This window comes from Arvicola amphibius, chromosome 9 (genome assembly GCF_903992535.2).
Source record: "Arvicola amphibius chromosome 9, mArvAmp1.2, whole genome shotgun sequence".
Taxonomy (NCBI): Eukaryota; Metazoa; Chordata; class Mammalia; order Rodentia; family Cricetidae; genus Arvicola; species Arvicola amphibius.
Window position 1 is genome coordinate 2,069,159 of NC_052055.2, and position 25,827 is coordinate 2,094,985.

Consider the following 25,827-nt stretch of genomic DNA (forward strand, 5'->3'; position numbering starts at 1 on the left):
TGTTCAGGTCCTCTGCAAAAGCCGCCCAATGCTGTTAATTGCTGAGCCATCTATTCAGTCCCCGAATTTCAGTTTTGAAAGGTCTTCATATCTTTTATTTACTCCTACTACAAATTATACCAGCACATTTAGTAATTATCTGTGTGTGTATGTGTATGAAATAAAAGCTAAATTTCCCACCACTGTAAATGTCAGTGTAATTACTGAGTAGGGGGTGGAGGTCGGAGGTCACCACTCCTCCTCACTGCACGTTTGTCTGTCACCTTAGGTTGAGCCTTTTGTTCTTAGAATAGTGAGTTGACAGTTGCACAGCCTTTGTCATTCTCCACCGCACTCCTTTGAGGCAGGGGGCATCTTCTAGACCTGGAGCTTGTAGGTTCTGGCTCGCTTGGCCATCAGAAAGCCCTTTACGCTGTGCAGGGCCTACAGGTGTGTGCAGCACTGTTATTGGCGAGCTGTGTGCAGGCTGGCCTCAGCTGTCCCTCTGCTGTGTATTAAGTGCTGTTAGCTGCTGAACATCTGCCCAGGCCTTAAATTAGTTATTGTTAAGTACTGTTTGCAAATGTATAATTTAAAATTGGTTACATAAGTTTTGAGAGCTAAAATTTGGGAAGTCTGACTTTTAGTAATCTTAAATTCACATGCTAACCAAAATTTCCTAGTCCTTGAATGTGACCAATGTTTCTTTTTTCTTTAAAACAAAAATAGGATGACCATGAAAGCTGTGGTTCTAACTCTACCAACCGAAGCAGTGCTGAAAACACAAAATCATCCGTCAAACCCCGAAGAATTCAGCAGACTGCTCCTACAGACCCTGATTTGCCACCAGGTAACTTCACGTTGAGATTATTACTGTTGTTACTGACCATGTGTTAGTGTTTGTAGAATATATATTTTCTGTCTTACTTGCTTCCATAAAATGTTTAGGTCATATGCACATGTGCTTTGCCACATGACTTTAGAACATGTTGGGTCCAGAGCCCTCACAGATGGCTCCTAGTCAGATCTTGGTCTGTCCTTTGTGGCTGTAGTCAGAGCCTCTCCCAGCAGAGCCTCAGGGTTTCCTTGCCTTGCTTTGTGCTAAGAGCCAAGAGAAGGCACTGGGTCACTGTTACTAGATGCCAAATTACCAGGGAGATGATAGGATATTGTAGCTGTAGCTGAAAGATACCATAGATGCAACCTGTTTTATTTCCTGATGTCTTTATTCCTCCAAGATGGTATGAATTGCACACAAACACTTCCTAGGCAAGTATTTAATGAAGAAAAAGATCATTACCTGCTAGCATTGTAGTCATATTGCTGCCCTTACAAGTAAGTTGTCAGTTACTTCTTTTGATTTTTAGATTTTATTAGTCATGCTATTGTGTGTTGTAGTGGAGACTGGTGTATGCTTTATTGTGCTACATTTGTAGGTTCTCTGCTAGCTTTAGTTCAGTTAACATCAGAGGATAGAGTTAGACACACCATTTTGCCAGCCCTGCCACTCTCAAATATGTGTTCAGAGTTCCTGGTGCCCTTGAAGTGAGAGTCCTTTTGCACGAGCTATGGGCAGTTTGGTGCTGATGCTTCTGACACCTGTCTCGCCAAGTGACTGTCTAGGCTAGAGAAGGAGCCACAAGGTATTCCTGAATGTTTCCAGAAGTTTCTCGACTTCTTACTAATCACTCCTTTGGGAAAAATTGTCAAGTTAGACTGATAGCTTATACTAATTTATTAAATGTGTAGCTTAATTTCTTCAAATTCTACAATGTATCTTCTTAGAATTTCCAGCATCACCCATGATGTATAAACTTGTCTCTTGCTCTCTTTCCCTGTCTCTCTTGCTTCCTCTTTTCCTATATCTTTCTTCCCTTCTGTCAGTTTAAGGTAAATCAGGTTTTGTTGCATATTTTGTTTTTCTTAAGAAAAACCTCAAAATCTTATTTTTTTTAACTTCACATAGAACAATTTTAAGGCTGATTTGTGAACTTGGGTTCTAGATATTTAATGACTCTTTAGAGTCAGCATTAGGACTTAGACTGGTAGAGTTATGACAGTTGGCTAATTTTCAGTGTCATAAAAACAGCTGTGTTCTACGTGGGTAGCTTGGGGCTTAACATGTGCTTCCTGCCTTGTCTGAAAAGCTAGGAAGTTGTTAAGCAGCAACTAGACACACTAGCTAACTACTAGGAGTCAGGACAGTTAATTTTTGCTAAAGGGGGAAAGAGAAGAATTTGAGAATCTGATTGGGTAAGCTGACAGTGATCATTAATTCAAAGAATGACCTATATTGATATTAATTCTGCCTTGTTTTTGTTTTTCAAAATAGAGGTAGACTCCTGTTTCTAAGTTTCTTAGGGCAGAGTTATGTCTCTGTGGTTATAGTTTTTAAGTTGGAACATTTGTATGGGTTTGAAAATGATTTAAAACTTCAACATTTAAACATTTTTATGAATGTTTTGCCTGCAGAGGCTAGAAGAGGGCCTGGGACTAGAGTTACAAGATTTGGGCTGGGCTCCATTGGAGAGTAGCCAGTGCTCTTATCTATGGAACCATCTTGCCAGATCCTCCAGAAATGATGTTTAAGAAAGATTTTGGTATTGTCAATATAGGCATTTTTTTCCTGAATAAATAGCTTTCTAACAGGCAAAGAGTAAGAATCAGTATCTAGAACTAGTAGTCTTTCAGATTATGTGTCTTGACCGATGATTAATTCATCATTAAAGCAGTTTATTGGGTCACAATAAGCATTTTTAAAAACAAATATCTCAGGATAGAAAACCTCAAGATAATAGCATGTAGTAAATGTGAGATCTGAGGTGCGTGCGCGCACGCACGTGTGTGTGTGTGTGTGTGTGTGTGTGTGTGTTTGGGCTAGGATTTGATGTCATATTCTGACTGGGTGAAGGTCAACATGTGTATTTTCTTGCAGTCTCTTGTGGTGATGGGAGCCTTGAGTTCTACACTCCGCTCCTCTGAGACACTGATTGTTTTCCCTGTATGTTTACTGTTTTCTGCTTTCCTCCATGTTCCCTGCATATTTTTTGTTGTTGTTCTTGTTTTTCACTCCCCCTTTTCTTTCCCTTTGCTGGGGATCAAACAAAGCTTCACACAGGTTAGGCAAACACTGTACCACTGAGGTCCTCACTAGCTCAGGTTTCTGTATTTTATTTTGGTGTGAGATGCGTCCATGTCTCCCTTCAGTTCTGTATTCTCTGAATTAGAGTTTGGCTTTTATTGAAGGCTTTTTTCTTTAAAATGTTCTTAAAAAGTATTGGTTTGACTTCAGTTAGAGTCTATTAATTGACTTACACTTTTCTTTACAAAGTATTTTCTCTTTTAAATATTCTACTTTGTTTGCTAGGATGCTCAGAGATAAAATTTATGTTTCACTATGTAGATGTAGTACAGATGCATTACAACTCCCTCCCTTTCCCTTCCTCCCTCCCTCCCTTTCCCTTCCTCCCTTTCTTGCTCTCTATCTCTCATGCAAGTATTTAGGGTTTAGTTAACCTCAAAACTATGTACTCATTGGACCAGAAACTATATCTTAGTCATTTTTGATCATCAGTAGCACGATAGCAAGCAAACACATTCTTTGACAGGCCACTAAGGCCACGTAAGCACGATAGCAAGCAAACACATTCTGTGACAGGCCACTAAGGCCACGTAAGCACGATAGCAAGCAAACACATTCTGTGACAGGCCACTAAGGCAACGTAAGCTGTGCTTTTGTCAGTCTTCTGAGAATATTGTGAAACCAGCTACACAAGATTAGTAAAGTAAGACTGGCTGTGTGCCAGTAAAACCGTGGTCTTGACAAATTTCGTACAGCCCATACCACCCTGTGGACCACCCTTTCTGATCTCGATGCAAATGATTATAAGGATGTAATCACTGATTTGAGTTCACATTTGCTGTGTTCCTGTCCCGCCCTTGCTTACTGTTTTCAGAGAGCTAAAGTAGCTGTCGCTCTGTGTGGTTTCGTAGGTTTTATGGCTGTGCTTGTTGGGAGAGATGGATGGAGCACTTAGGATTACACTTCTTAGACTTGGAGCCTCACTTTACTCTGTGGCCACACGCACACGCACACGCACACGCACACGCACACGCCCTTGCACTTTGTTTGGTTACTTGAATTTTTTCTTGGTCTATTAATAACATTATTCCAGGACATTACTATATTTTATAATTTTTTTAAAAAAAATCAGTGTTATATAGTAGTAGTAGTAGTAGTAGTTTTTCTATAGTTTGCTAAACTAATCTTTTATTCTTTAGTATGTTTTCATTTTAAGTTTTATAAAATAGTTTGGCATATAGGCAGATAAATCATTGCATACATCTCTTTATTTCCTTAAAGAGATTCTTACTAATTTATAGAATTAAAATATATAAATATATAATATACAAATATATACAAATACATATACATAATATATTTATGATATAATAATATAATTAATATATAAATATATATATAATATATAATATGAATGATTTTAATTTTTTCAGTATAGGTGACAAAATTGACAATCCTTTATTACATCAAGGTTTTGATGCGTTACTGTTTATTTTTACTATTATAAATGTTCTATTGAAATTTTCAGGTGGAAAAATGCTATCCCAGAGATTTTTTAGCTATATCTAATTAATATTTTATCATCTTATTTCTGTTTTGTCACTTTGTGTAAAAAAAAGCTTAACATATTGTATTAACTAATTAATATTCTATTTTCAGTTACTGCCCCTTGACTTTATTATAAAATACCATTAGTTTTGTAGGATTAAAAAGACTTGTTTTTGTGTATGCATGCATGTATGTGTCCACGTTTGTGCCGTAGTGCATGTATGGAGAACAACTTGAAGTTGCTTCTTTCCTCCCACATATGGATCACCAGGTCAGCTTGTTGGTTTCTGAGGCAAGTTCTTTTATGACCTGAGTCATCTTGCTAGCCTGTCCCTTTGTTCTTTATTTTCCTTCTTTCACTTCTGGGCAGTCTAGGTAGGTTCACATCGTGGTACAGGCATGTTCACACACAGTAGCCTGGGGTTAACACTGAACATTGTTTCTCTATTGCTCGCCACTTTATTTCTGTGGGACTCAGGGTCTCCTATTTGAGTGGCAGGCACTTTCCTCACTGGAGCAGCTCCCAGCCTTGTTTCTCTCCCCCAGGACAGTGTCTCCACACAGCACTGATTGTCCTGGAACTTGTTAAGTAGACCCCAGAGATCAGCCTGCTGTGTCCTCTGGCAGCTCTGTCTTCTTATGCACCCATGTTTCTCCTCTACCGTGTGTCAGTGTTACATGTCAGCGAGTGCTGCACCTGTGTTTCTCCTCTACCGTGTGCCAGTGTTACACGTTAGCGAGTGCTGCAATTGTTTCTCTTCTACTGTGTGTCTTAGATATTGCTGTTCAAACACAGTCAGGGTGTAGTAACATTGCTGTACTTTAATTTGTTAATTGATTTTTGAGATCATTTCTTGTTATGAAGCCGTGGAACTCTGATTTCTTCTGTCTCAGCCTCTAGGACAGCTGGGAATGTAGGTATGTGACACCATACCAACTGTTCACAAAACAGGCAGAAACCAGACAAAGTATGTCTGTAATACAGTGATCCTTGTGTGGAATCTAGTGTTAACATTATTAAATCTGGCTTCTGGATTAGTATATTTGTTCATGTTTATGTTTCCTTACAGTGTCTTTTAGTAAAAGTATATGTTGGGAAGTCTGCTAGTCTAGTTTATTTAAACTTTAATTTCATCTTTACAGAATATTCTAAAACAATAGTCATCTTTTATATACTTTGTTTAGTAGCATTTCAAGAGTATTTATTTGCAGACTTACAGCTAACTGATTGAGCCCTTTCCTTACTTTGTAGGATACGTGCAGAGTCTGATTAGACGAGTTGTAAATAATGTAAACATTGTTATAAATAATCTAATTCTGAAATATGTTGAAGATGATATTGTCCTTTCTGTCAACATCACTTCTGCTGAATGCTATACTGTGGATGAACTATGGGATCGTTCATTCATGGATATTTCTGGTGAGTAAATGTCAAGAAAATAGTGTTTGTGCATACTTATCTGTAAGTGCTAAAATTGCATTCATTTCTTAACCTTTTTGGGTGTCTTTTTTTTTTTCTATTTTTCTTTGAGACATGATTTCTCTGTGTTGCTTTGGAGCCTGTCCTGGAACTTGCTTTGTAGACCAGGCTGACCTCAAACTCACAGAGATCCGCCTGCCTCTGCCTACCAAAGGCTGGAATTAAAGGTGTACGCCACCAGGCCACCACTGCCCGGCTTTTTTTGGGGACTTTTTGGTAGCTGTAACATAAAGCATATGAAGTGGGAAAAGTACATGTCCACAAAAGTTAGCATGGGAGATTAATAGCAGTTGAAGGAACCACAAGACTGGCCTGGAGGGGCAGCTCAGCCATTAAGGGCTAGGCTTACAACCAAAAATATAAGAAACCATGAAATTGCTTTTGAAAATTAAAAATTTTTATTCTTTTACCTATCATATGGTTTTTCAACAATGATGCACAATATTTTATAGTATAATGGGCTATACCAATAAAAATTAAATTTGCTTTGCATTTTTATTGCTTTTTTAATGAAACAAAGCAAGAATATTGCCTTACATACCTTTATAAGAACATCTGGAAGTCTTTGATTGTCTTGAAGCTTTTGGCTATGACTTGTCTCATTCTCTGCAGTGCTGACCCTGCAGTGGGTGTCATTAGCCACGCCTCTGCTGGACATTCACACTGCTTGTTAGTGCAAGTTAGGAGGGTCCAGTTAATCAAATAAAATTGGCATATGTCTGATACATTTAGAAATGTGTTCTAATTTTCCTTTTTTGCTCACAGTGGTTTTCTTTTTGTTTTTGTTTTTTAAGCAACTGATCTGGTGCTGAGGAAGGTTATCAATTTTTCTGACTGTACAGTTTGTCTTGATAAAAGAAATGCCAGTGGTAAGATCGAATTTTACCAGGATCCTTTATTATACAAATGTTCCTTCAGAACTCGTCTTCATTTTACATACGATAACCTAAATTCCAAGATGCCATCTATTATTAAAGTGAGTATCTCTTTTTCTAGTAGTTTGCTTACATACCTTTATTTTGTTTTTGGTTCTTGTGCATTGTAATTATAAGGAAACTCTCCAAAGTAAAGATGAACTTCATCAATATATGTACTATTTGTTTTTATAAAAAGTTAAATATATTAGTTTTCATTTTGAAATTTTTGTATAATGTGTTCTGGTAGAGATATTTTGGAGGCAACCTCTTCTGCAGTGATGAATGTCCTTTTTGGTCTTTCTGGCTATTACTCGTCCTTCCCTTGTTTACAGCCTGAGGATGTCATATGAAAGCGCAGCCCAAAGCCCTGAGATTTCACTTCAGTACCACTCAGGAACTTAGCACAGTAATCTGTATTTCAGTCCTTAAAATTTTCTCGGCACCATGTGACGACTAGACTTGCCTTACGCTGTTTTTATAAGGCTTGATATGACAGCCTAACCGTATACTTTAGCTTATTGGCTCAACATTTTTTGCTGCTGCTGTCGAGCTGGGTCTAGCTCTGTAGCCCAGGCTACAGAATTTATTATGAATTTATTATGGAATTTATTATGTATCTCAGGCTGGTCCTAAATTAGTAGCAATTTTCCTGTCTTAGCTTCCTGCATGCTGAGCCACCATGAGTTACCACGCTAGGGCAAGTATTAGCTTTTGATCCACAGTTTCAGTGTGTAAGTAAAGTTCTGGAGCACTGGGGTTTCCCAGGACATGTGTTGTCGTCTAAGGTGCTGTATCCTTCTGCGGTGCAGTGTCTGTACGCTTATGTCTTGTTTCATTACCCACTAGTTTTCTGAGCGTTACCACATTTTATGACTATGTCCGTATAAAAATTAGATTTTCTTTTTTTAACATTACGTTTTAGTAAAACACTTTAAAAATATAGATCTCTTTTATTGACTCTTTGAGAACTGACTTCTAAGAATCCTGGAATTAGCGTGAAGGGACCTTGGGGAACATGCGTTTTAATATTCCTAATTTTCTGGATGTGGAAACCAAGGCCCAGATAAGTGATTAGGTTGATGTCATGTGAAAAATTAATCGTGACCCTGCGGCAAGAGTGCGGGGAGAGCCACCCACAAAAGACTCCCCCCCATCATTAGATGGGGGTCACTATTATCTTCCCTTTTATTGAAAATAGGTTTTTTCATATAATATATCCTGATTATGGTTTCTTCTCTCTAGTCCTCCGAGGGCCTCCCAACTCCACCCCCTCCAGACTCCTCTGCTCTGTCTCTCATAAGAAAATAGCCTTCTAGGAGATAATCATAAAAGAGAAGATAAAACAAAAACTAATATCTCAGAATAGGACAAAACAAACAGAAGGAAAAGAGCCCAGGGAAAGGCACAAGGAGCACACTTAGAAATCTCTTAACAACACTAAACTGGAAGCCATGACACACACCCAAGGGACCTATGTGCTCCTTGTCAGTGCTGCCCCATTCTTTGTGTTCATGTGTGTGCTGGTCCTGTTGGTTTAGAGGGCCGTGTTCCGTCAGTGCTCTCCATCCTCCGCCTCTTCTGCAGGGATCTCCGGGTGGAAGGATTTGGTGGAGACATCCACTTAGGGCTAGTGTTCCAAGGTCTCTTTTTCTCTGCTTAATGCCTGGCTGTGGGTCTCTGTATTTGTTCCATCTGCTTCAGGAAGAAGCTTCTCTGATGATGGCCGGGCAAGGCACTGGTCTATGAGCATAGCAGAGTATCATTAGGAGTCATTTTATTTTGCATTCTTTTAGTAGAATAGTAGTATCTGGTTTTATCCTAGGTTGCAGGGCTATCTGTGGGTTACTTCACAAGCTCTGTGCCGTTGCACTAGCATAGCCTCCAGGGGGCACCATTGTGGATGAGAGGGATTTTAGCTGGGTTGGTGTTTGTATTTTTTCTTTGTGGCATGCAGAGTGCCTTCCTGCACCAAAACTACTGGAGTTTGGGGGTGAGGGCTCTGTTCACCAGCTGAACTTTTCCACGTTCAATGAGTTGTGTAGGTGTTGTCTCAGCAATAGGGCCTTGCTAGTAAAGTACAGTAACTTTGCCTACTTTATATTTATGTATGAAATTTTGTTTTTCCTTGATAGGAATCAGTTATCTGTATTTTACTTTTCCACTGTGTTCAATCTGTATTGGTTTATCTTTGTTAGTCTTTCCTTCTATATTTGAATGTGTGTGTGTGTGTGTGTGTGTGCACGTGTGCATGCGTGTGTACATATATACAGGGAAAGTGTCACTCAATAATATTGGTATCTCTGTCTCAGAAAATAAACTTCTGTTCCTACGCCTTGGATTGGCTATTGAAACACATGTGCACACACATATATATACACATGCTTTAGAATATACATACCCATGCTTTAGAACCTTGATTTGTCTTCTAAGCGGACCTCGAATTTGTGATCTTCCTATTTTGTCCTCTATAATATTTTGTATTATAGGCTTATATTGTATCATCATACCTGCCTCCAAAACACATTTTGAAATCAAATAATAGGTGTGTGGAAGCTTTACTATATAAAATAATCTTGCTTGTTAGTGCAAGTTTAGTTGTCCCTTATAGGATTTGCCTAGAGGTTGAAAAGTTCCTCAGAGCAACGAAGTTTGCTTAAGGTGCTTTTTTAAAATTTTTTTAAAATTTTTTGAGAGAAGCTTTCTCTGTGTAGCCCTGGAACTTGCTCTGTAGACCAGGCTGGCCTCAGACAGGTCTGCCTGCTTCTGCCTCCCGAGTGCTGGGATTAAAGGCGTGCACCACCACTGCCTGGTTTATAAGTGTTTTTAACTCTGCTGATTACCACAGAAACTTATTAAGTGGATGTGGCTAAGCTTCTGATTACTTTAAGTTTTTTCTTAATTATTACTCATTTTTGTTTTTAATTTTGTAGACCTTTTTCATAGGCTAAAGTGGATTTTGAATGTATTTGTATTTTGTATACTGTTATAATTTTCCATGTTTTGTGTGAAATGTGTTTGAGATTGTGTCATAAGAAGTAGATCATATGGAAACATTTCATTTCCCCTCTGTTTTTGCTGTTTACTCTTTTTCTTAAAGAATGAAGTTTGTATATAAATATTTAGTCATGTATGAGTAATTACTTAGGAGAGGTTTCAATAATATTATAGGTATAAATATTTTAATAATGGGTTTAGTTTTTTCTAAGGCTTATAAATCTGTCTCGAACATTTATCTCCGAGAGATTTGACCAGGACATATAGCCATTACTATTAAGGGGACTGTTCAAATTATACTCTATATTTCCAACTTGTTAGGCAAGGAATGACAGTTCAACTGGCATTTATTTCTTAGCATTATGAAGAAAATCTGTAGGCATTTGATTGTTGACAATCCATTTAGGTTCTTTTGTCTCTTTCTGGTGATGAAATGGTTACAAATTGATGTGTGTATCAATGATAGATTTTCCTTTTCTCTTGCTTGTTTTGCTGAGGCTGCTTTCTACTGTGCTGTTGTTACTTCACGGCTTGGCAAGGCACAAGGCTATGGGTGGCTCTGCACCATGGGAGGTCTAAGGAGCCGGAAACCAAAGATAGTCCAATTGTGACCAACATAACTCCAGAGAAGCCCAGGCTGGGTGTGTGGTACATTTGCACCTGTAATCCTAGCAGTATGAATACTAAGGCAGGAGGATTGCAAGTTCAAGACCAGCCTGGTTCTGCTCTCATACAAATTTAGTAGCAAATTTACATTCTTCTTCCCACTCATTTCTTATCCCGTCATGGCTTATTCACTGTGTGACTCTTAGGTAACTTTTTTTTTTTTTTTAAATTTTTTTTTCTCGTTTTTTTTTTTTTTTTAAGATTTCCATCTCCTCCCCCTTCCCTCCCCTCCCTTCCACCCATACCCCCACTCCACCCCTCTCCAAAGACATTCTTAGGTAACTTTTAAGGAATCTGTGATTGTATTTGAAGTTTTCTGTCCCCCGTAGACCCCACTCCACATACATCTTTCTCCCTGGCAGGACATCTTTCTCCCTGGCAGGTACTGTTTTTCGGATGCCTTGATTTCCAGTAAGGTGACCTCTTTTTATGTTTCATAGATACTCAAATGCTAGTTATTTATAATAAACCTTGAGGAACTTGATTTTATGGCTTGTGTGTCCCCTCATGTTTATGTAACAAAAGGAAACTATTACAGTTTAGCTGTTTGTATCTCATAGCTGTCTTTCTTTTTAAGGATAACTTTGAATACTATGTCTTATTTAGTAGTAATCTTATTCTGTTCTTAGAATTCATGTTTTAAATTTTCTGTCATGTTTTAATAACATTAAAGCTTGTCTGAAAAATTCCTTAAATTGTTACTTGATTTTATGTACTTGATAGTAACACTTTAATTATTTCCATATTTATATATTTATAATGGGAATCTTTTACTCAGTTTTAACATATGGTTTTAGAATGCTTATGGTTAATAAAATTGAAAAGAATGATTGAAGTTCTACTAAAATGATATCATGAAACTTACTATGCTTTGAAGGATGAAGGGTGGAAATACTGTCAATATTCTTCAATTGTTTGGTGATATAATTTCTCTTCTAGAATAGTCTAGAACTCTAATATGAATATATCTTCTGGTTGTTAACTCTGTGTCCACAGTATTTGTCTTAGTCTGACTTTCATCTAAAGTATAATTATCACAGTAAATATTTTTTAATTCCCAAAATTTTAGAGTAATATTTTGGTTTAATTATTAGGAATGCTTTTTATATTATATGTCATTTTAGGACTTGAAATTGGTCAACTTACTTTAAAAGATACTTTTAAACATTTCTTTGATAACGCTTGTTTTTTTCCAAATACAGATTCATACCTTAGTAGAGAGTCTGAAGCTCTCTCTCACAGACCAGCAGCTGCCCATGTTTATCCGTCTGATGCAGCTGGGGATTGCTCTCTACTACGGAGAAATCGGTGATTTTAAAGATGGTGAAACCGAGGACCCTGCCTGTCACAGCAAAGACGCATTAGGAAGCTTTGCAGGTCAGCACAGTGGAGACTTCACTTAGAACTGCCCAGTGTCGCTGCTTAAAACTTTAGCTGCATCTGTCCGCAGCGACTGTTTGGTCACGCCCCGTCCTGGCAGTGTTTGCTGAAGCCAGCGTGTGTTCACATGTCCCATTCTGATGTGTGTGTCAGCGTGTGTTCATGTGTCCCATTCTGATGTGTGTGTCATCACAGCTCATGGCTTTAGTTTGCAAAGTTCTGATGAGTAAACATTTTGAGTGTTTTCATAGGCCGTTAGTAAGTTTTTTATCCTTGTAAAATATATGCTAAATACTGCACATTTCAGAGCTTTTTCTATTTTATTATGAACTTGTGTTTATATGTTCTGGATTCAAGTCACATTTATGAGTTTTCTTTGTCAGCCTGTGACTTGCTTATTTATTTTTAATTAAAACCTTGTGTACGCGCGTGTATGATGTGTGTGGGAGGGGTGGTGTGGGTGTGCATATGGATGTCAGAGGAGATGTGGTGCAGTCCTCTCTCTCTCCCGGCGGGGCTGGTGTGTTCAGCCTGCGGTGCCAGCGCCTCTGCCCTCTCTGCCTTCTTGTCAGCTCAGCCGCCTCATGCTCGATGGGTGGTTCTCGAACAGACGTTGTCAGTGTTGCTGGGGTTGGTGCAGGGGGAGAGCATGCGCTCTGCGGGGCTCTGTAGTGACAGGGACCCTGCCTGCGAGACACATGAAAGAAAATGCTAATTTCTGTGACCTAAGAGAGTGACTAGGTTTTTTATTTTGTATGTTTTCAGAGGAAGAAAACAGCTCTACTGTTTGCTTCTGAAGGAGCTTGATTTAGTTTTCCCATTTTTAGAAGTGAAAATGCTTTCTTTACTGTTTTATTTATAGTGTGTGTGCATGTTTAGAAAAACTTGCGAAGCTCTCAGAAAATTCTGAGCAGCTTGATCGTGACATTTGCTGGTGTCCTGTCTTCTTGTTCCTCGTCCTGGCTTCATGGAAGCTTTCATACCTGGACATCTGCAGCTTTCCTGTGTGTGTAGACACAGTGCGGCCAGACTTCTTCATTTCTTTTCCCGATTCACGTATTTTAGTGATTCTCACACTTATTTGCCAGAGCTCTGCTGAGCTTGCCTCACCTATTACCGTTTATCTTTCTCTCTGTTTCATTTTATATAGTTTCTAGTCTCTGAATAAGTCACTAATTTTCTTCTGCAACTCATTTGCTTTTAGCTTCATCTACCATATGTTAGTGTTTGGAAGTTAAGAGACTTCTGTGATTCATGCCTTTTTAAGCATTTTAGAACACATGCCTTCTATTTATATAGCTGTTTAGTGTCCTGTTCTAACACTGTGATCTTTATTTTTCTGGACTTGTTTCTATTGATTTGCTTTCCCTCATTATGTTTTTTATTTGCCTTAATAAATTGTATTTATTCTCTGAGTTGAGACTCTTACTAGCTGGCTGGGCTGGACTCAGATTGGTGGGCAAGCAGTGCTGCTGCACCAGCCTCCCGGGTGACCAGTGATGTGCACCGCTGTACCTGGCTGCCTGGCAGTTTTGATTGAATGCTAGACACTGTGGAGTTTATCTTGCCGAGTTCTAGATGGATTTTTGTTTCAATAAACAGTGACAATACTGGAAATGATTCATGTGAGGCTTGCTTTAAGTCTTTAGATGGCAGCAGGGCGACTATCAGCTTAAGTTCCCAGATCTGCTATACTGTTTTCTTGTCTAAGAGAGACTCCTGAACCTGAGTTGGACTTCTTCTTTTATGAGTATGGCTTAGAATTCTTTCTAGCAGTAAGTTGGGGGTGTTGAAGAGTTCAGTGTTCTGGCCTTCCCTCATTGATGATAGCCATTTTGTGTGGAAACTTTTATTTCTTGTATTTTATCTTTTTTCCCCCAATTGGGAGCATAAATTCTCCTGAATATTTTAAATACTTAGGGTAAATATATGGGATTATAAAAGAAACTAATTATATAGTTCTATTCTATTTAAATGTTTTTTACTTAAGCCAGGCGGCGGTGGCTCACGCCTTTAATCCCAGCACTCGGGAGGCAGAGGCAGGCGGATCTCTGTGAGTTCAAGGCCAACCTGGGCTACAAGAGCTAGTTCCGGGACAGTCTCCAAAAAGCTACAGAAGAAACCCTGTCTCGAAAAAAAAAAAAAAACAAAAAAAAATGTTTTTTATTTAGTTAAGATGAGTTTATTTTGATTGGCAGGTACTGAAGATGAGACAAGAATAGACATGCAGTATCCTGCTCAGTACAAAGGCCAAGAGTTCTGTTCCCAGGACTATGAGGAGCCTCAGGGATGGGTGTCCTGGGCCTGGTCGTTTGTTCCTGCTATTGTGAGTTATGATGCCGGGGAGGAAGACTACCTTGGGAGTGACCCCGCAACAACCATGCATCAACAGAAAGTGCAAACCCTGAAGGACCCCATTGTTTCTGTTGGGTTTTATTGCACAAAGGCAACTGTGACTTTTAAAGTAGGTGTCTCTTTCTTTTGTTACTAATATCTGTTAACTTCAGTGTTTAAATTTTAGCAGTACTGCAGTTTAGCCAAGGGGACTTGGCGGATGAAAGGTAAATCTCACAATTCTTCATTAAATTGCATGATCCTTCTAACTGAATTCTTGAATTTTGATTTCCTCTGTTAAAGTTGCCACCACTTTTCTTTCTTATCTGTCATATAAACTCCCCTGTGCTGGGTTCTTCAGTTGTCATGTAAACCTGCTTTAATATTAAAAACAAAATCTCATAGCTGGGCTAGAGAGATACGATGTCTTGGTGATTAAGAGCTCATACTGCTCTCTGAGGGCTGAGTTCTGGTTCCTAGCATCATGTCAAGTTCCAGGGAATCCTATGCTCTCTGCTAGCCTCTGTGGGTACTGCACTTATGTGCACACAGCCCCCACATAGACAGACACATAATTAAAAAGTCAATCTTTAAAATGCCTCATTCTATGATTTTTTTAACAAGATATTTGTTGACACTTATTTTCATATTAACGAGATTGAAAGTGATATTTTCACACACACACATGTAGCACGTATCAGAAGCTAATTGTCCTCTTTCCCTTTTTTCAACCCTCTGCCACGCCTTCTCAACCTTTAGTAATCACTATTGCACTTCGAGGCCATCTTCTTTTGGCTTCCTCCTTTGTTTTCTCTGTTGTTGTTGTTGTTGTTGTTGTTGTGTGTGTCTGTAATGTTTTCTAGCTCCGTCCATTTTCCTGGACATTTCATTCTTTATTACTGAGTAATGAATACTGTGTGTGTGTGTGTGTGTGTGTGTGTGCCACTTCAGTGTCATTTACTTGGTGATAGGCTTCTAGGCTGCTTCTGTATCACGGCTTTAAATAAATGAAGGCATAATAAGTATGGGCATGTAGGGGCCTTTTTAGTCTTTGAATGTGTCTGAAGTGGGTGACTGGATCATCCCCAGGTATTTCAGTACTGCTGTCCATTGACCATGTTCTTTTGTATTCTCACTGGGAGTGTCTGAAGTTCTTTGCTAATGCTTGTAATACATTTCTGTTGTTTCTTTTTTAGGTTTACTTACTTTACTTCATTTGTATGAATGTTTTACCTGCATAAATGTATGTGCACTGTGTGATTCTGGTGCTCGCTGAGGTCCTGACACTGGACTTAGAATAGCTGTGAGTCCCCACATGGTACAGGACACCTGATCCAGCCCTCTGCAGCTGTAGCAAATGTGCCTAATTGTTGAACCATTTCTCTAGCCACATTTTTTATTCTATTTATTTTTGCATGTTTATTTTTTTATTTTTATTTTTTTTTGGTTTTTCGAGACAGGATTTCCCTGTAGTTTCTAGAGCCTGTCCTGGAACTTGCTCTTGTAGACCAGGCTGGCCTCGAACTCACAGAGATCCGCCTGCCTCTGCCTCCCGAGTGCTGGGATTAAAGGCGTGCGCCACCACCACCCGGCGGTCAAATTCAAATATTTATTGATGCCACCTGTGTCCCTCTGAGTATGACTCAGTGAGGACAGCAGTCCTGGTCTGTTAGGACTTACATTGTAATTAAAACCAGTGTGAGGAAAAACATGTTTATGAATAAGTTAGGTAAGAAAGAGATGAAAGTAACAGTGAGTGTTGCATTGAAAGGGAGAGGATTATGCAGTTAAGACTGGCTGACTGAGAAGGTTCTCTAGGGAAGAGAGGATTATGCAGTTAAGACTGGCTGACTGAGAAGGTTCTCTAGTGAAGGAAGCATTTAAGCAAAGGTGTGTGGAAGAGAAAGCCTCGTGGGTATGTGGGATGCCCTCACTCAGGACTAGCCAGTGCTGAAGAACTATCCAGGAGGGCAGTTAGTTTAGAACACCAGACTAATGTGTAAATAGTGTAGAAGTGTCAGACAGTGGGGTCCAGCAGAGAGTGTGAAAACCACTCAGGTCGTTTTAAACTTGTTTTTGTTGTGAGTGAGTTAGGAAGATTTTAGATAGACTCAGATTATTCCGTAGAGTGGATCCTTGCGCATGGATGCTGAGGGGTCGGATTGCAGTGAGCTGTCATTTCACGCTTTAACACGCACAGCAGTAGAACACTTGGGCTTTCTGTGCTGTCCTGCCTTCTCCACTGTTCTATATTTCAAAAATTCCAACCTTATCCATGTTATGAATATTGTTTTCTAACCCACTATGTCAAGTTAGTCAGTCCATACTTCTTACAAGCCATCCACAGACTGAGTTTTTAAGCTGAGTTCTTCAGGATGCTTTTTAAAAAATAAGTAGTGAGGGAAGTAAAAGATTAAAAGTGAAGTACTACTCTTTCTAATGATTTTTGCCTATTCACTTTTAAAATTGAAATTATTTTATAACATTTTTATTAAATTACAGATAAAAATAATTATATTCCATAGAACCAGCATAGGCACTTATATGCAAAATGACTATGGAGGGTCAGTGTTTGTGATTAGTCGGGAAATGTTTTTAAAATGTAAGGCATTTGTCCTTCTCAACTTTTCTTTGAGGAAAATACATTGGCATGTAGGAGGAAAACACTGGAATTCAGGGTTCCGCTTGGATTTGAAGAATGTATGGACTTAATTTGTGGTTTATATTTCGGTCAGAAAATAAGGTCATGTTTCTATATTAGCATTTGGAACAGTTGATATTAGTCCAACAAAAATCATGCTAAATTAAATGTAGCATTTTTCTAGTAATGTTTAAGTTGTTCTTGTAATGTTTAAGTCCTTTTAATCAATTAATTGCTTTTTCTCTAGAGTAATTGTAGACAGCTGAAGGCTGATCAAATTTTAAAATTCAGTTTTACTTTAATATTTTAGCTTTCAGAATTATGTTTAAAGTAACTTTGAGTATACCGTTACTAGAGATATATATGAAATAAAAGCTTATCTGTAACAGAAAATATATAGAATTATTAGAGTAAATGAGAATGATTAGTTGCTTCTCAATATAAAGTGTTTAGACTTAAAATTATAATTTCCAGTTGAGTAACTCTTATTTGGTTTAAATTTATTTGGTTGAAAATTGTGATCTGTTTTTGCATTTCAATTTGAAGAATATTATATATCCATTTTGCAGCATAATTGTAACCAAATCATTGCTAAATCCATGAAGGACATGTTAATTAAAGAAATAACCCTTTCATACGGGAAGGAATTTTACAATTCCAGAAAAGTTGCAGCACCGTTTCCCTGTGTTTGTTATGAGTTTGTGCTATCATGGTGTGTTAACCAAACCAATAAGCAAAGACTGATGTAATGTTAACCTTTTCTAGACTGTAATTAACCCCTGTAATTTTCTTCCTTCCTTCCTTCCTTCCTTCCTTCCTTCCTTCCTTCCTTCCTTCCTTCCTTCCTTCCTTCCTTCCTTTTCTTTCTTTGTTTCCTGTTCTGTGATGCAGACTAGGATGGCCCATTGTGTTCAGAGAAGTGCAGTTGAGGTCAGGTGCACCAGCTCTCCTACTCGCAGCACCTGGGCTTCAAAGGCAGGGGATTTGTTGCAAAGTTGAGGCCAGTCTGGTGTTCTCATTGAGCTCTAGACCAGCCCAGGTTACACAGGGAGACAACAGCTCAGAAAACCAATCAACCAAACTCTTTTCCTTTAGAAACAGTGAGGAATCGTGGAAATGAATGAAATGTAAATTAAAGCCATAGTATATATGATATGTTATATATGAATAAAATGAGTGAAAGTCATAGGATTATAATACATTTTTGGTCGATCATTTGAGCCACTTTATGAGTGGATCTGTGAATATATGTAGCCTTTTCTCTTTAAAGCGCTATGAAGGAGTTAAAATGTTGCATTTATGTTGAGAATAGCATGTTTGACTATTCTTTAGGCCATGGATAATTTGTAGCAGCTGTTTTTTTTTTCTGTTTTTTTTTGCACCTGTTTTTCTGCTTAGTAATTAAATTTCCTGAATCTAAAATTGGCCTTATTTCATGATGCAGAATGAAAATGACAGTGCATTGCTTATTTATGGCTAGTTTTGATTTACTTAATATTCTTCTGTTTCTTAGCTCACTGAAATGCAAGCTGAAAGTAGCTATTATAGCCCACAGAAAGTAAAGTCTAAGGAAGTTTTGTGTTGGGAACAAGAAGGAACTACAATTGAGGTAATCTTTAAGCATCAGACATGGTAATGCGGGCTCTGTAACAGTTGTGTATTTAAAATACTTAGATTTATAATCTTGCAGTGTTTCTGTTTGAGTCAGCATTGTCGTTTGAAATGATTATTCCTTTAATGTGCAACCTGAATTTGTTTTATAATGCATGTCTGTGTGGTATGGGAGGCATGATGGTCACAGAATGACGCCCTCTGGGGCTGTGAAAGTCTTAGTGTCTCATCTTTGAAAGCATTTGAAAGACAGCATGCCTGTTTCATGTAGAAAGTCTACAAAGAAGCCTGTAATGCCTTTATTAAATACAAGTGCTTAATTCTTATATCTCCCTTCCCTTATAGGCCCTTATGATGGGAGAGCCTTTCTTTGATTGTCAGATTGGATTTGTAGGTTGCAGAGCCATGTGCCTTAAAGGAATTATGGGTGTTAGAGATTTTGAAGAGCATATGAACAGAAGTGAAACTGTAAGTCAAGATCATCCCTTATTTTAGATAGAATGCAAGGATAATGAAGTATACTAATTACGATATAAGATCTGCATGGTACCTTCATCTGTGGCTTGAAAGAGGGTCTCCCTTTGTATTTCTATGTACGGAATTATGTATCTCAGGAGATATAAAAAGTTGATAGCACTTAACACTTGAACAATCAATCCATATATATTTCATTCATAAATGTTTCCTTATTGTTTATGGCATTTGCTTGGAGTTCCTTTCTGGATTATTGGATGTTCTTTGTCAAGATGAGCAATGAATATGGTGATAGCTTTCCTTCCTTTTTCATAGGACATCAAGCTTTACTGACTTGTGTTAAGTACTAACCGAGTCTAGTATAAAAGCTTCTTTAGGAGTCTAATGACTTTTTCTCCTGGTAAGATTTATACATTAATTTTTCAGGAAGCCTGCTTCTTCATTTGTGGTGAAAATTTGAGTACAAAAGGTTTGACATACCTTACAAATTCATTGTTTGATTACCGAAGCCCAGAGAACAATGGCACCCGTGCTGAGTTTATCTTGGATGCAGCTCATCATAAGGTCAGGGAATAGATATTTTTGCCAAATTCTTGTTGTGGTTGGGTGGACACATTGTGTGAATACTTGTGATTGCTGTTTGTGTCTCAGTTTCTTCCAAGCACTGATTGTTTACTGAAACACTTGGAAATTACTTGTTCCAAGTTCTAGACCTAGAAAGACTTAAGGGATATGCAGAAATGTTTGGCTTTTTGTAGCGTAGCCATAGTTTGTTTATGCATACTTCACTGTTAGTTAGTTATGGAGGAAACATGTAGAATTACCTTTATTAATTTTTGTTGTTTCTAACATGTAAGATTGATGAAAAGGAATAAACTTTACTATTCACTGCATACCTTTTTCCTTTTTCAATTTTTCATGTAATATTGTATTAATATACTTATAGAATATTTGTGCATTTTCAGATAAATATGTTCAAAGTTACTATTTAAGTAATATAAACTCATAATTTACATTTTAATTTTTCAATCGAGATTGACTTTCATAGTTAAAAACTAAATAGTTTAATGTTTCCTAGTGCGATGAGCACAAATTTAGAACATTTTAGTGTATCTTCATGTTTGAAGTGTTTCATGTCAGTATATTGAGGTAATTATGGACTGACTCTCTTTGAGGGATACATTTCTACACAGCTTTGTGATAGTGATAAAGTTCAGGAGTGTGTGCTGCGCACTCGTTAGAGCTGCTCATTAACTAGACAGTGTTCCAGATGTCGCCTAGAAGGTTGGCATTGGAGGAGCACTACATTTCTTAGGAGTGAGTTCTTAGGATAAACCTCTCCTCTTTGGCTTTGGCAATCCTTTGGACTGATGCAGTATATATGGTTGTGAACCAGATGTATTCTGTTTAACACTCTGTTCTATCTAATGTTGTGCTTGCATTTCTTTAATGGCAGGAGACATATACAGAAATCGCTGGCATGCAAAGGTTCGGTGCTTTCTACATGGATTACCTGTATACAGTGGAGCCCAGCAGGGGCAAAGGTATGGGTTCTTTCGCCTTTGCATTGACCTCTCCTGGAGCAGCACAAAATAAAGGCAATGGTATAGTTTGTGGGCCCTTGGCAGACCATATTCTGTTATATTACATTTATCTTCAGGTATCTTGGGGTGAAGGGTTTAATTTTAGTTTTGTAATAGAATTTTAGTGTTAGAATAGAATGTTCTGGCATTTGAAATACATTTAAAATAGCCAACTATATTATTTTAGCATTTATGCATATTACATATAAAATTATACATATACAATTTCATTTTACAGTAGCAGATCAGAAAAAACACTTGTTTTTCTCTACCAATTACATTTTGAAGACTATATATAGATATTTTTATTTAAAAGTTTGTTGTTGTGAGCTGAACAGAGTTGCGAATAGACGTTGGGTAAATGGCAGGTGTGAACTGTGTTAAGGACGGTAGTGCAGATGGAGGAGCTGGGCAGGTGTGATCTGGGTTAAGGACGGTAGTGCGAATAAAGGAGGTTGGGGAGCTGAAAGCCAAAAAACGGCAGCTTGTTTGAAGGGTTGAAAATTTTAGAGTTGAAGTTGTTCTTGAAGGTAAGGTCTTTTATAAAGAGAGAAGAACATACCAGCAATTTTTTGTCTTTTTTGTGTTGTTTTTATAAGTGTAGTTTTCATTGATCAGAATTAAATATGACATTCATGCGCTCACTTTTTTATGACTGATTGATGCTTAAAATACTAATATAAAATGGACTTCTTGTAGGTCCAGCAAATCAGCAAGACTTTCCTTCAGGGAAAAATGAGGACTTAGGAATAGTCCAAGAAGAGTCTGCTAAGAGCCTTGTTATAGGCCCTCTCGATTTACACTTGGACAGTAGTGCAGTGCATCGAATTTTGAAGATGATCGTCTGTGCTTTGGAGCATGAGTATGAGCCATACAGCAGGCTGAAACCAGGTTTGTTTTTAACTTCATTCTTGACTGCCAAGATATTTTTTGGTTGTGTGACTCAGTTTTTCTCTGCTTTTCACTTTTGCTCTGTTATATTTTGCCTGATAGCATGGGCTTTCATGTGAGCATCTGCCACATGAGGGGAGTGAGCTTGTTTGTAGAAAGATTAAAAATGAAATTTGCAATTTTTTCTGTAAGGACTTGATATTCTGTATTTGCCAGTGCTTCATTATCATGCTTTTTTTCTTTTTGATTATTGGTGTTTGTTATTCATTGGTGTTTTGTCTGCGTGGCTGTCTATGAGAAGGTGACAGATCCCATAGAACTGGAGTCACAGTTGTGAGTCACTATGTGTGTCCTGGGAATTGAACCAGGGTCCTCTGGAAGAGTAACCAGTGCTCTTAACCTTTGAACCAGTGCCCCAGCCCCCATTGTTAGCTTTTACTAGCCTTTTTAATACGTGATTGCGAAATACTATCTGAACATGCAGATTTAACATTCAAGGAAACTTAGGACCTGATGATAAAATTGAGTTTGCTGTACAACTAATTTTAATACATGCTATGAAGATAATTATATTTTCTTCAAATAAATTACTTTTAATTCAATGAAATGACTATAAAAGAGCTTACCATAGTGAGAGAATATAGTGTACTGGCTGAGAACTCACCTATGGAGTCACCTACGGTTTGAGTTTCAACTCTCATTCTTTTTTAGTTTTTCAAGACAGGGCTTCTCTGTGTAGCCTTGATTGTTCTGAAACTTGCTCTGTGTATCTGGCCAGGCTTGAACTCACAGAGATCCACCTTCCTCTGTCTTCTGAGTGCTGGGATTTAAAGGCGTGTGCCACCACCTCCCTTCGTTACTTCCTTCTCTTTTTTGCCCTATATGTATGTCTTTGTGAGGGTGTTGGATCCCTTTGTGGGTATTAGGAAAGAACCTGGGTCCTCTGGAAGAGTAATCCCTTAACAGCTGAACCATCTCTCCAGCCTCTTCATTTAATTTTTTATTTATGGGTATGTGTGTATGTTTGTATGAATGTATGTCACATGTAACAGGTACTCACAGACACCAGAAGAAGTCAGATCTACTGGAACTGGATTTATAGGAGCCTTCTGACAGCTGGGAAGAAATTTGGTCCCTAGAGGCACAGTAAATGTTCTTAGCTACTGAGCCATATCTCTGGTCTGTGATCTCACTATTTATTATTTAAAATTTCCACCTCCTCCCACTTCCCTCCCCTCCCTCATCCCCCCTCTCCCTCCCTCTCAAGGCCAAAGAGCAGTCAGGGTTCCCTACCCTATGGGAAGTCCTAGGTCCTCCCTGTTCCCCCCAGTTCCAGGAAGGTGAGCATCCAAACAGACAAGGCTCCCACAAAGCCCATCCATGCAGTAGAATCAAAGCCCAGTGCCATTGTCCTTGGCTTCTCAGTCAGCCTCCATGGTCAGCCACATTCAGAGAGTCTGGTTTGATTGCATGCTCCATCAGTCCCATTCCAACTGGCCTTGGTGATCTCCCATTAGATCTGTCCCACCGTCTCAGTGGGTGAACGCACCCCTTGCGGTCCTGACTTCCTTGCTCATGTTCTCCCTCCTTCTGCTCCTCATTAGGACATTGGGAGCTCAGTCCAGTGCTCCAATGTGGGTCTCTGTCTCTATCTCCATCTATCACCAGATGTTTTTGTAACATTTCAAATTTTCAATTCCTCTATATATACTGAGTTAAAGCTTTCATGAAACATAGATAATTGTTTCTTCAGTATTCATTTTTTTCTTATAATGGAAGCTTCTGTAGTAAAATTAATGACTGCGTCTTCAATTTAGTCATTGATCATGCTGACTAGGATGAACTTTGTGGAGTTTGGGGCTGTGACCTTAAAAGGAATGAACAAGCCTATTGCTGTTTTAGACTGAGCTGAAAGCTGAATGTCAGGGCATCAGGTGAAACGTCAGTACTGTGGTTGCATCAAGTCAGACCTGGATCCTATAGTGTGTGATGAGATATTTGTTCAAGCTTAATATTCGGTGTCTTCCTTGATTGTTTTCTCCCTTTTAATTTCAAGCTGAAAGTAGTTGACTTCAGTATAGAATAGTGATTACCAGTTGATGATTTAGTCATCAGTACAGGAAACAGGCTGAAGTGGTAGATAAGGCTTTATCATTTTATTTGCCAAAAGTGTGACATGACCTCTTAACCCCATATACTTGACATAAATTCAAAGAGTTTTATTTCTAAAGGAAAAACAAAAAAACACAAAGAGACTTAGTGTTTCTATTGCTGTGAAGAGATACCATGGCCACAACAATTCTTATAAAGGAAAACATTTAATTAGAATGTCTACAGTGTAGGAGGTTTAGTCTATTATCTTCTTGGTCAGAAACATGGTGGCATGCAGGCAGACATGGTGCTGGAGAAGGAGCTGAGGGTTCTACATCTTGATCTGTAGGAAACAGGAAGAACTGTCTACTACACTAAGGGTAGCTTGAGGAGAGGAGTCCTGATAGCCCTCCCCCATAGTGAAGCTCTTCTTCCAACAAGGCCACACTGCCTAAAGTACCATTCCCTTTAGGGCCATTTTCCCTCCAAACCACAGGGCAGTGACTATTTCAAGGCAATTGGTGATCTTTCCTGTAGGCAGATTTTTCTGTCCTGCCAGCCAGCTCCTAAATAACCACATGAGGCATCTTATTAGTTATAAAGGCTTGGCTGATAGTTTAGGTTTGTTACTAACTAGTTCTTATAACTTAAATGAACCCATTTCTTTTAATCTATGTTCTGCTCTGAGGCTCATTTATCTCATCTATGAGTTTCTTTTATGTCTGCAGGGAACTCTTGGCATCTCTGCCCTTCTTCCCAGTGTTCCTTCTGCCAAAATGTGCCAAGCAATTGGCCCTTTAGCTTTTTATTAAATCAATCACAGTGACATATATTCACACGGTGTAAAGGAATATTCCATGGCAAAATAATTATGTCATATATTTACATACACGTATACAATGCACATATATGTATATATAAACACACAATATTTTAAATATATAAAATTTGAAATAGTTGGTTATTTGATAAATATGATACATATCTATATGCCTGTACTCCTAGTACTTGGGTGATAGGAATCATAATATATGGCCAGCCTGGGCTAGGTAATGAGACCTGGACTTTAGCAAATAAAATAGGGAGTATAAAGCAAAGATGTTAATCACCAGTGAGAAAATAGATTTGTTCTACAGCCTTTGGTCAAGGAATTAAAACTAACAATTCTACTTGTTACACACATGTAGAGAACAAAAAGTAAAAGAAGTTATAAAAACTAAAATAAACTTAGAGTTTAAATTTTAAAACAACAAGCAAGAAATTAAACACTCCCCTCAAACAGAACAAAACAAAACCTACCTACAGTGTGGTTAGTTCTTGTGTTCTCGAGTGATTTTCACTGCACTATGTTTCCTTGACACTCCTTTTTCTTTGGATAAGATTTCAGGATTTTTTTCCTTTATATCTCCAAAGTCTTGGAAATCTGAGCGGTCTTTAAGGACATACTTCGCTTTGCGTTTCATCACTTCCTCTCTTTTCTCCCATTATCAGTGGTGTTTGTTTTTACCAAGTTACTCTGCTTGCATATGTAGAGGCTGGAATGGTGCACTGATACTCTGATGGTAAGCTAGTCTACCATATATATCATTATATATTGAATATAAATATATAATATAAAATATTTACATTCAACTTAAATATGTAATTTTATATTTAACTAGAATTTTACTTGCTGTATTGTCCATTTTTGTTTCTTTGCTTCACTTTTGTCTTTCATGATCACTTTTGTTTAGATCACTAATTTTTGTAAAATGTCACACTTTTATTAGTGGTACATGTTGTGCTGTTTAAGCATGATGTGCAGTGGTCATAAACAGAAGTGATGGACTTGATGGCTGACCATGGTGCTCACCTGTGCTTCCCTAATGACTTGTGGACTAAACACCTCTCAGTTCATGGTTCATGTAAGTTATAGGGCTTGCTGGCTAATGCTTGGATTCTACAATTACGTTAGCAGAATTTCTTACATATTTGTAATGTATAATATTTATATATTTATATATAGGCAAATATAGGCATATATATATATATAGTTACTCGTTTTACATCTTAAAAGTTGTTAACAATTCTGCTGAATTATTTTTCCTCCCAGTCAGTATATATTTAAGTGAAAAGCTAAGGGTACAATTCTATGAATTTTGCAAGCTTAACCCCGT

At 38.1% G+C, this 25,827-nt stretch overlaps 1 protein-coding gene across 1 annotated transcript in view; it reads left to right on the forward strand.

The window, feature by feature from the left end:
* Positions 1-25,827, forward strand: part of Vps13b (vacuolar protein sorting 13 homolog B) — a 467,803-nt gene that overhangs the window by 23,593 nt on the left and 418,383 nt on the right. The window contains 10 exon segments of the mRNA XM_038343548.2: positions 709-829; positions 5,862-6,029; positions 6,884-7,065; positions 11,869-12,043; positions 14,245-14,510; positions 18,535-18,630; positions 18,978-19,100; positions 19,533-19,670; positions 20,563-20,650; positions 21,389-21,580. Of these exon segments, the coding sequence (XP_038199476.1) occupies positions 709-829; positions 5,862-6,029; positions 6,884-7,065; positions 11,869-12,043; positions 14,245-14,510; positions 18,535-18,630; positions 18,978-19,100; positions 19,533-19,670; positions 20,563-20,650; positions 21,389-21,580 (1,549 nt within the window).